The sequence below is a fragment of the Sinocyclocheilus grahami genome, unplaced genomic scaffold (assembly GCF_001515645.1).
Source record: "Sinocyclocheilus grahami isolate Dianchi unplaced genomic scaffold, SAMN03320097.WGS_v1.1 scaffold974.1, whole genome shotgun sequence".
NCBI classification, from domain to species: Eukaryota; Metazoa; Chordata; class Actinopteri; order Cypriniformes; family Cyprinidae; genus Sinocyclocheilus; species Sinocyclocheilus grahami.
In genome coordinates, this window is record NW_015506153.1 from 71370 (window position 1) to 83904 (window position 12535).

The following is a 12535-nucleotide window of genomic DNA, read 5'->3' on the forward strand; positions in this document are numbered from 1 at the left end:
ATATGATAAGATAAATCGAATGCAAACAGTATCCACCCCTTTCATGGTAAATTTGGGTAATTTCGGTTAAAATGTAAACAATCAGCGACTGCCAATAAACTTGTTTAAAGGTATTTGGTCTATAAAATAAACATCTGAAAAAACTGTGTACAATGAGGTGCCATTATTCACTCACTCCTTAACCATCAAACATCAAAGGGAAATGTAAAAGTGTAAAAGTATTAACAAAAAACCCAAATGAACTATTAACTACTAATAACTATTATTATTCACTGTGAAAAGCTTTCACTGTAATAACTACTGCTGTGTCGCTATTCCAGAATATTAAGAATATTAGGCCTATAAATCCTGCATCAATTCAGTCTTGTATTCTGTAGTTTACAGAAGCAAACAAATTTAAAGTATAAGCACTGACACCGCAAGGCAAACTGCACTTTATCTCAGTGTTTGCAGTTTGTGAATCAGAGGCTGTTCTTTTAAGTCCTTCAAACCTAGCGTAGACTATGATGAGTTTGGTCAATTAATAAAAGTAACTTTCACAGAAGGCTAAAAATGTTTTTCAAAGTTTTATCTTGTTGATAACATGACACACTAAACGTTATAATCACACTTGTGATTGTACAATTCAAAGGGATAACTATGAAATGTGAAAATATTATTTTTTTGTCTTTTGGAAGCAGCATTCAAATCCATTTGGCTCAAAAATCTGAAGGGGAACGTGTACCGTTGGTTTGAATGGGCATGATGCAGCTGATTGTAAGGGGAAAATATTCCATCATTAACTGGAACATTGTCGGATATTTCATAGTGCTTTCCGTCATTTTGACAGATAACAAATATTGTTTTTCTCTGCTAATGATAATACTGTAGATACTTTTTCTCAGGAGAAATATCGGAGAATCAGACCAGAAAATGTCTATGTTCGTTCTTCACTTCATCTAATTGCTATCTGGGGAAAAACAATTCTCAATCATGTTTTCTCAACTTGGGTTGGTTTTTCTCTCCCCGGAGAGGGAGAATATTTGATTTTCCTGTCTGGTTTTATGGTATAGGACTTTCATAGAAACAAACATAATGCTTTGAGTTAAAAGGTACATAAGTGTGATCACTTAAAAGGCTTCATACTGTGGGATTATTGACCTTATACAATGTTTGTCCAGCAAACAGTGTTTGAATGAACCAAAACCATAGAGAAACTATGGAGAACGATATAAAATAAACATGACATAATCTCCTTAGGGTGTAACAAGTATACAAATAATTTACAGAGAAAGTATTATTAACATGAGGAAATACTGACTAGGGTTGTTGCATTAAGTTAGTCATTTACATTTAAGTTTAATAACAGATGTGATTATCGTCATAACCAAAAACATTCTCCTCATATTTATAAAGAATATTAACTTTAGGCAAACTTTTCCTTTAAAGTTGCTTTTCTTCCAACCAATATAATATATGTAATTATAACAATGTAATCAATATTCAATTTATTAAAGCCAAGTATGAATCTCATCCACAATCATCCACAAATAATCCACACGACTCCAGTCCATCAATTAATGCCTTTTGAGGTCCATTTTTGTAAGAACATATCCATCAAGGCATTTTAACTTTAAACAGTCATGTGGATTACTTGTAGAATATTGTGATGTTTTTATCAGCTGTTTGAACTCTCATTCTGACGGCACCCATTCACTGCAGTGGATCCATTGGTGAGCAAATGATGTAATGCTAAATCTCTCCAAATCTGGTGAGTACATTTTCATTTCTGGGTTGAGCTAGTCCTTTAAGGACACCCCATGGCATGGATTGTTGAACACCGTTCTTGTGTTGACATATGTTCTACTGAAATGGGACATTAGACAGGACATATCCAATTCATGATTTGCCTTTGCTAGTCAATGGCAGGTGGTATAAGTTCATGTTCTCATTCTAAAAAGAGACATTTGATTGGACAAAAATGTGCATATACATCCATGTGAGTAAGATGAGTTATCAATATTTTGTTCTGCTTAATAGGAAGAGAAAGACTCTAGTCTACATTTTAAATGCATATGTATGTGCTAAAAGTTTATTTAATCAACTTGTATAGGTACACTAGTATACAGATGACCACAAATCCAATAGTCATGGACTAAAAGCCGCATCCTTAGAAGAAATAAAAAATATGATAAGATAAATCGAATGCAAACAGTATCCACCCCTTTCATGGTAAATTTGGGTAATTTCGGTTAAAATGTAAACAATCAGCGACTGCCAATAAACTTGTTTAAAGGTATTTGGTCTATAAAATAAACATCTGAAAAAACTGTGTACAATGAGGTGCCATTATTCACTCACTCCTTAACCATCAAACATCAAAGGGAAATGTAAAAGTGTAAAAGTATTAACAAAAAACCCAAATGAACTATTAACTACTAATAACTATTATTATTCACTGTGAAAAGCTTTCACTGTAATAACTACTGCTGTGTCGCTATTCCAGAATATTAAGAATATTAGGCCTATAAATCCTGCATCAATTCAGTCTTGTATTCTGTAGTTTACAGAAGCAAACAAATTTAAAGTATAAGCACTGACATCGCAAGGCAAACTGCACTTTATCTCAGTGTTTGCAGTTTGTGAATCAGAGGCTGTTCTTTTAAGTCCTTCAAACCTAGCGTAGACTATGATGAGTTTGGTCAATTAATAAAAGTAACTTTCACAGAAGGCTAAAAATGTTTTTCAAAGTTTTATCTTGTTGATAACATGACACACTAAACGTTATAATCACACTTGTGATTGTACAATTCAAAGGGATAACTATGAAATGTGAAAATATTATTTTTTTGTCTTTTGGAAGCAGCATTCAAATCCATTTGGCTCAAAAATCTGAAGGGGAACGTGTACCGTTGGTTTGAATGGGCATGATGCAGCTGATTGTAAGGGGAAAATATTCCATCATTAACTGGAACATTGTCGGATATTTCATAGTGCTTTCCGTCATTTTGACAGATAACAAATATTGTTTTTCTCTGCTAATGATAATACTGTAGATACTTTTTCTCAGGAGAAATATCGGAGAATCAGACCAGAAAATGTCTATGTTCGTTCTTCACTTCATCTAATTGCTATCTGGGGAAAAACAATTCTCAATCATGTTTTCTCAACTTGGGTTGGTTTTTCTCTCCCCGGAGAGGGAGAATATTTGATTTTCCTGTCTGGTTTTATGGTATAGGACTTTCATAGAAACAAACATAATGCTTTGAGTTAAAAGGTACATAAGTGTGATCACTTAAAAGGCTTCATACTGTGGGATTATTGACCTTATACAATGTTTGTCCAGCAAACAGTGTTTGAATGAACCAAAACCATAGAGAAACTATGGAGAACGATATAAAATAAACATGACATAATCTCCTTAGGGTGTAACAAGTATACAAATAATTTACAGAGAAAGTATTATTAACATGAGGAAATACTGACTAGGGTTGTTGCATTAAGTTAGTCATTTACATTTAAGTTTAATAACAGATGTGATTATCGTCATAACCAAAAACATTCTCCTCATATTTATAAAGAATATTAACTTTAGGCAAACTTTTCCTTTAAAGTTGCTTTTCTTCCAACCAATATAATATATGTAATTATAACAATGTAATCAATATTCAATTTATTAAAGCCAAGTATGAATCTCATCAAGTTAATGTTTTTAAGCATTTTATTTATTCCAAAATAATAATTCAAGGCAGTAACAATTTAAACAATATATTTTATTTGTGACCTTAAGTTCAGCTATTCTTTTTAATAGTTTAATTGAATTTTTCGGATCATCAGTCATCAAAGCTCTTTAAATACTGGTCAACGACACAGAGATATTTACTTTAAATTTCACTAAGCTGATTACTCACTACAAACTCCCACACAGGGGATTTCAGATGTTAGGGGGTCAGAAATGTCAATTGTTTGGGAATAGTCTTTTTTGCCATTTTTGCCATTTTTATCACAGAATAAAGCAGTAAATAGCCAATATTTTATAGTTTCTAAACAAAGGCTACTGTAATAAATGATATGTCAATTAGCACTGCATTATTCATATATTTTATTTATTTATTACCTTAAGATGACTTGAAAAAACACATATAAACCATATATTGTCGCAATCGTGTGTTTAACTGTCTTGACGTTTCATTATGTTTTCATCAAAACATTTCAGATTTTTATTCAGCTTAGCTACAGCGATAGCCGGATGCCTTTGTCCATATTAGGACTTTCCTGGCACGTCATAAGTTATTACTTCTATGAGGCTGTTTTGGACTTTTTCTCTGGCTTCAAATATGAATGAATCATACACTGCATGAGAGCTGATCACAGCCGAACTTAACCAGTCATATCCAATCATATCGTGATGGAGGCATTTCCTCCTCTGACATGACTTTCCCCCATACATTCACAATTACCCCCCCACCACCAATTAACTGCCAATGCACTGCAGAGTTTAGCTTCAACCACGATCAAACTAACCTATAGTACCTGTGATTTTCTAATGATCCTGAAGACATTGAACACCTGAAGGCATGTTCAGGTGTTGTTTTATTTTTGTGCTAAGTATTTTTTTCTCATCCAATATTTTGAGGAGGCACTGCCTTAATTGCCTCCTTGGAGCAAACGCCCCTGATATATATCCGCTTGCTGTATTTCTCACAGCGAGTATCATGGCAGACACCCAAATCCACCATAATTTTATAAATAATGTTTATGTGTCACGGAATGTAGTTTTAACAGTTTTTTAGGTGAGAATGTATTTGTTTAGACTTCAAAAATGCAGTTTGTTAATAAGGATAATGATCTGGCTCTGATGTCTATAGTGGTTAAACATGAGATATAATTTGTTTTGGGCAAATCTAACTGGCAGTCTTTGGTCACATTAATCTATCATTTGTTCCAGAGCAAATAGTTTTGGCTGAGGGCAAAGTCTCATAATGTTATATCTTATATAACTTTAACGCTACATATCAGAGCGCTGCCTTTGTACTTTTGATTTCATTGCCTATAGCAATTTTTATGATGGCTGATGTTGTTGTTGTTTATTAAATATTATTATTCAATAAATATTATTTTATGTAAATAATAGTAGTATTTAATAATAGCATTTATTATTGAGAAATGGTGTGTTTTGTGATGGTGATTTTGGTTACATTATTCCGCCATTAGATGTAGACAAAAGACTGTTTTTAAAAGTGTGTCCACAGTAAATCATTTTATACTGAAAGAGACTAAAAAAGGGTTGTAAGGAAGTTATTTTTACTTTTAACAACATCTTGTAAGACGCAGCCAACAAATTCAGTGAGCAGCGTTGTCATTGGAAATCACCCTTAACAGATGAACAGGCAAACGTCAAAGATATCACTTTCCTCGGCAGACATTCAAACCTATGTTTTATTGTGAATATGAGATTGATCTGAAGAATAAATGCTGTATCAGGTGCAGGTAATCTCTGTAGCGTCTGGACCAATCAAACACACAATTTTTCATTTGATTTAACAAATCAGTTATTCATTAGATTAACAAATCGTCACAGTCCCCTCACCCAATAAACTGGATGCCAGGATGTCTGCAACGACACCAGGCACCGCCTGGTTACCATGGCAACCCTGACACCAGATACATTTACGACCTAATGGCATGTTGAGAAACACCTTTCTCACTACAATTTCCATAGGAAATCCACAGGGCACAGTAGAAATTTACTTTTCTACTAATTAATTCATAGGAAAACCTTTCTTTGAATGAACACACATATCCTTCAGGTCATTGTGTATATTATTGCTGTCTTGTATATTATCTGTTGTATTGTAGACTATTTTATGCATGCTTATGATAGAACGACTCATTCATGTAACCTTACATATAACGTGTTTGGTCTCTATTAATTCGTATTCGGATGATCTAATTGAGAGTGTATATTGTATGTTTATACCTATGCAACATATTAGTGTTCTAAGAATCTTTAGTAATTTTGATCCAAGTTTCATATGCAAAATACCATGCTTAGAGACAAAGGGTCGTAAAACCCTCCAGCAATTGCCACCTCCCGCTTGGAATTTCCGTCTTTCTCATTGGACAAGCCCCTCTTGAGTGGCGTGAATCTTCCGAGACATTAAAAGCCCCACACTAGGGACCCGCCCAGAGTCGGTGGTTCTGTTAGGTTTTGATAAGATACTGTATGAGCTCCAACGCTCCAGAACCTCCTAAGTTTTGTGCCAGGCCTACGGCCTTGATTTTCTATTCACCAAGATTCTCTGACGCAAACTGGTTCTTTTTCATCAACCAACTTCAGCAAAGATCCACGCGAGCCTTCAGATTGCATCAAGCCTTTCTTTCAGACAGACGAGACGTGCAAGTAAACTTAGGAACTTCAAACTTAGTCTTATTAATTGATACATTAGGTATCATTTGCACCTTTTTACAAAGGTGTGTTTGAACTAGGAATTTGATGTTCCCTTCAGGCTTTAGATCTGCTGAATATGCAAATGGTTCCATACCTTCATATTCTTATTTTCTCTCTACTGCGTTAAGCTTTAACCCTTTCCTATACCAACGGTATGTGTGTGTGTGTATGTGTGTATGTGTATGTTAGACCAGTGTGTGTGTTTGTGTGTATGTTAGACCAGTTTAAGTGTTTATGTAGTATGTTGGACTAGTTTAAGTGTTTATGTAGTTAATAAAGCCTTACTTGTATCACACTTGACGTTGTTCATTGTTTGCTCATAACTGGAGTCACTTAATCATGCAGATTTATGCTACAAGCTCTTTGTAGAATTGTACAGTAAGAAAATGATTTCCCTTAACCAGGAAATTAACGTTCTTAGAATTGACAGACAGTTGACCCTGAGAGGTCAAGTAAATATCTACAGCAGATCTAAATATTCATAATTAATTATAACTAGTTATGATTAATTATTCATATTTCCCCATGAGCTGATTCGCTACATCTCACTCACTCAGTCCATTCCTCTCTCATAATACTCTACTCTACATTATACAGTGAGCTTTTAATACAGTAATACAATAAGCTTTTAATGAAGCAACTCAATGTTCTTCGTTACTAGTTCTAAAGTGACGTTTTCGAATTAGTAAGGGACACTTGAGCTCAGCTGTTAAACTGTCAAACTGAGAATTGAATCTGTGGCGGAAGGAAGTAGTTCTGCACAAAAGAAGGTTTTGAAGACACTCCATTGTTGTCTTTTTTATTTACACACTTGTGTCATCGAACTGTTGTATAAACGCAATATCAGACTTGTAGCTGTACGATATGGCTGTATATCAGCACGCTGTGATTACCTGGCTGCAGCCTCGTGCCTACGGCTGTATCACAGCCGTGCTGAAATACAGCCAAATTGCACTGCTACTCTTGTGATATTGCTCATATGCATCTCTCTCTTATATCAAAGTAAAACACACCAACAAGAATTACTGCAAAAGTTTACCACCAACCCCCCAAAAAATATGTTCTAACAAGTTATAAAAGTTTCGGAATGTTCACTGAACTTAACGTTTATAACGTTTAAAAGCATTTTTCTCGGTTATGTGAATGTTAGAGGAAACATTAAAGGTGCAGTAGGGCATTTTGGAAAAATCTAACTTTAGCCTGATAGCACTGAAAGCGTACGTCCCACCCTCCCTGCAAATTGCCGTCCAAATCCACGCCTCCTGAACACGCACAGACCAGACGACCAGAGACAACATTACTACAATACATCATGTGTCATTCACCGGTGAGAAAACTTTATAGTACAGTTAGTAACAGTACTACAATACCAAGCAAGGAAGGATGGTCAGGTTGTTGATGTTTGCCTGCCATGATTCTCGCTCTGTCTGCACAGCGTACATGAACGCGCTGATGATGTATCCTGGCTGCACGAACAGGGTGCGCAGAGGTAGGCAAATACATATTTTGACAGGCAGATAGGAAAGCCTATCATAATGTTCGGACCAAAACATTTTGATTGGACGAACATTTCTTGGACCTATGCGGTCAACAGAATATATAAATACATATAAATACATTTAGGCCACTTAACTTAATGATTGCTATCGGGATGTGAAGAGACTTTCAACCAGCACCTATTGCACCTTTAAGGGTACATTCAATTTTATAATTATGGGAAAGTTACTTTTAAATGTTCTCTAAACCATCTGAAACTAGTATGTCTTAAGCTCTGAGGACGTTCCTTGTTAGTTGGGAAGCTTTAGCACTTGTTTTCTCACAATCAAATGAGTTTTGAGTTTCTATGGATGGATATACAATTAGACAAACAGTGAGTCTGCCTGCACAGAACGGTGCAAGGCATAAGAGAACTACTCATAGGAAAGACCAGGCCTAACAACTCAATCCTCAAGAGAGAGATGTGAAACAACAGAAAACTCCCAAAGGACAGCCAGCTTAAGAAGAAAGATTGCTTAAAAATCACAGAATACGTCTTTTTACTAGTTAATTCCATATCATATTTAAAGAAAACTGGAGGCAAACAGATAATGTAAAATATTAAACAAAAATAACACAGTTTGGGAGATTAGCAACTGGCCTTCCATTATGTACTATAGAAAACACTAGTCTAGAACATTCCCAAACACGACATGGTGTATAACTTCAAATGTTCTCAACCGATATATGACATCAGCCTGCTTAAGATCTGCACCTTGTTACACACGTTTAAATCCTTTAAAATAAATGTATAAAAATAAATAAATAAATCCAGGAAAATGAAGTAAGATATGTTCAGCTGCATACAGAATCTCCATCAAATCATGAATCAAACCTTCAACAATGTTACTGTTCCTTGCAAACACGTTTCACAGTACGGAAGTTACAGCACATTAAGTGCAATGACAGTCCCAATGGGATAACCTGAAAATAAGTGTTTTGCTCATGAGCATAACAGTAATAAAGCAGGATTGTGAACGCCACAGCTTCTGACTCAGACCTTCTCAGGATAGAAGCCACAATCTTTATGTTTACACCAACTCTAACCTTCAGTCACTGTCACGCCACTGAGATCACAACAAACTTAGATACTTAGATGACTTCCTTTTGCAGTCTAAATATAGGATGGTACAGTGGTACATACATGTGTCTTTGAGTTGTGGAGGAAACTGTGAACGGGTGATCGCCAAGATAATAAAGATCACAAGTGGCCAGACAAGGAGAGCCAGCGACCAGGCCTGAAAAAAATCAACAAACAAATGTGCTGTCAGATTTTCCTGTTGGTTATATTGTACATGGTTATTAATCTCAGTATAAATTGGAAGGATTACTAATAAAATTATGGTTACATACTGTATATAGTTAACTTTTTTTTAGATATTACTGTTTGTTTGTATGTATTTATTTTAAAACCATCTGAACATATCATAAAATATGTACATATATATATATGTATATATATATACTGTATATATATATATATACTGTGAGAAGACCTTATTGAATAAGGTTTTAAGGACACAGACAATATTAAAGCGATAATGCACAGCTAATATAATGATAAAGCAAAGATAAAGAGTTTAGAAACAGTGCCTTGGAGTGTTAACTTAATTTTATAACAGCAATATGCAACCAAATCAGCTAACCAAACATGTACAGTATTTGCTTTTACATTTTAAAATTCAGTATGAAAATATATGTTATGTGGAGTCTGTATCCTGAATTCTGAACCTATAGAGCTCCACAGAATCTGGGTATCAGGTCTTTATTGTTGTTGTTCAAGTGTACAGGTACAGGTACAAGTTTACTGGTTTACTCACTGGCTGCCGGGTGACACTCAGGCCATTCTTCCAGAGAAGTAGTCTTAGTTGTTGTAAGAAGGAGGCCATCAGAGGAGAGGTGCTGATATAAATGAAAGACAACGGTAAAATTCAGATAAAAAATAAATAATAATAAATAAATATATATATATACATATATATATATCTGTTTTCTTTTTATTTATTATATGATTTATTAATTTTTTTACTTGCTACGTGTACTGCATTAAGCTAACTGAGACTGGTTATAGCACTTGCATTTCATTGCTCTTTTGTTGATTTTGATTGCTTCCATTGTCCTCATTTGTAAGTCGCTTTGGATAAAAGTGTCTGCTAAATGTCTAAATATAAATGTAAAATTCATTAATAATTACCACAAAGGTATTTATCATTCTGAAAAAGTTTTAATTGAAAACGTAATATTGTACGTTTAATAATAAAACGTAATAATAAAATGTCCATTGTCTAGCTTTGTTGCCTGTAACTTCTGCTGGTGAGTTGTGTCCATGTCTATGTTCTTGTTTTGCCTAGTCAAGCCAAGCCAAGCCAAGCCAAGCCATGTCTGTGTGTATTGTTTATCTGCTATAATAAATAAAACCACTTGGGTTCTCACAACACTCGCATTCAGTGGACATTTTATTACAAACTTACATCCACTGTCAAATGAGAATGCTGTTCTTTAACAGCAGCTTCTACTGTATAAAGCCAACAACCTGTAAGCATGTATTGTTGCAAATATAATTTTTTGTGATGGTCTGTTTTAGTCACTTACAGTAACATTTCAGACAATGTACGACATTCTCACCTTTTACAGTAGGTAGGACACACATTATAATTAATCATTGTACTGAAAGATAACCATCCCATGGAAAGAACCTGAATATTTGCTGATAGAATGATGGCAGCTGTGCTATAGCACAGACACAAGGTTAGTGTTACCCTTCTGATGGTCATTTATGGGCTGAGATCAGCTTTGTTATACTTGATTAAGTTAATAGACCTGTACAAACCAGATAACATTCTCCAAAAACGAACTAAATAAATAAATGAAAATAAAACAGTTTGATCATTTTAAAGCATTATATGGTATAGCCTAGTATGTTTTATTGCACAAATTCTAGATTTATATATTTTCATTATAATGTAATTTGTTATTTATATAAAGGTTAATATAATAATAATAATTTCAATAATAATATATTTAATAAAATAACAAACAAAAAGTATGTATACACAAAAAGAATAATAGCCATAAAAATAATAGAAAAGGATGATTTAAAGTTTGTTCTCACTAGTTTTCTTAGTGCGCTTCTTTGTCTAAAACTGTTCAGAATCATTCATGTAAGCTTTTCCTCACTGATTTGCTTTTTTATGTCATATTAGAACCTGTATTTATTATTGACATAGGCTATAACGGAATCTCAGATATTCACTTTATTATCGCACCTACAAAAGTAATAAATATGAAGACTTCAGAACTCTAAACTTACTATACTACTAAAAGAATATAGATGAAGTTAGGCTATATATTTACCTTGTTTAGCCTGGATTGGATTTAATGTTATTGGGTCCGATGCGTTTGATATAATGAAGACATTTTGCCAGGTTATTCTTAACAAAGACCCCTTTCCATGTGATATTCCACCAACCGACAAAAACAACGAAAATCAAGTATGTAGAGTTTATAATTCGCCTGAGAATTTTTCTCTCTCTCTCGTCAGGTGTTCGCACCGGTGTCAATGATATTCAGTATTCACTTTTCTCTGTTCTATACACTCATTGACTATACAGGTGAGAGGCGGGTGTTTCTCACACGTTGCATGACCGGTTTGAGGATTCCGCGCCTCATGTGTGAGTGAGTCAATCGAGAGAAATTTGATAGGTAAACCTATTCAAGATGTAGGCTATGGATACCCAAAGCTGGGTATTTGCATACCTAAAAGTATCGAAGCTTTAATTTTAACTAAATGTCTCATTGGCAAGGTGGTAGTTTTAGTTTATGCGGTTGTCCAGTAGTTATATCGTTTTTTAAAGGGGTCATATGATGCAATTTCAAATTTTCCTTTCTCTTTGGAGTGTTACAAGCTGTTCATGCATAGATAAGATCCCTAAAGTTGCAAAGACTAAAGTCTCAAACCCAAAGAGATATTCTTTATAAAAGTTAAGACTAAGAGTTAAGTCCATGCCCTCCTAAAACGCCTCGTTTAAACACGCCCCCACATGTCTACCTCACTGTGTGGGAAGATTTGCATAACACAGCCCAAATGTTCACGCAAAGAAAGAAGGCTAACTTTTATTCTCGCTGTGGTATTGTTGTTGGCACCGCCGCCATGTCATGGAGACACTGTGTGTTTCGTTGTGAAAGCTAAACTACTTTGTTTGGTCTTCCAAAAGAGGACGATATCCGCTTCGTCAAGCCTAGAGCTGATCCATGCTGGTTGCTGGAGGAATACATCAACTTCGCGCTGTGGATAGCCGGATCAGCTTTCACCGTGGACGAAGCAGAGTCCAGCCCGGGGTCGTCACATGTAGTTGCCGCAAGCCCGCCGGCTGCTCCTTCGTCGAATCCGCTGGCCGAGCAGTTCTCAAGCCCGTCAGCCTCCGCTCACTCAAGCCCACCGTGTGTGACGCTGTGTTTCATTGTGAAAGCGAAACTACTTTGTTTGGCCTTCCAAAAGTGGACACAACTAGAAATCAGTGGTTAAGTTTTATTTACAACACTGTTCCAGAACAGTTCAACCCAAATATT

At 35.1% G+C, this 12535-nt stretch overlaps 1 protein-coding gene across 1 annotated transcript in view; it reads right to left on the bottom strand.

Annotated features, from left to right (window-relative positions):
• The window catches only part of LOC107565025 (uncharacterized), a 79818-nt gene extending 68424 nt beyond the window's left edge, over positions 1–11394 (bottom strand). Inside the window, exons 1-3 of the mRNA XM_016250211.1 lie at positions 11321–11394; positions 9787–9868; positions 9111–9204 (exon numbers count right to left, since the gene is read on the bottom strand). Of these exons, the coding sequence (XP_016105697.1) occupies positions 9111–9204; positions 9787–9855 (163 nt within the window). The 5' untranslated portion in view covers positions 9856–9868; positions 11321–11394. The remainder of the gene's footprint in view (positions 1–9110; positions 9205–9786; positions 9869–11320) is intronic.
• Between the last annotated feature and the right edge of the window lie 1141 nt (positions 11395–12535).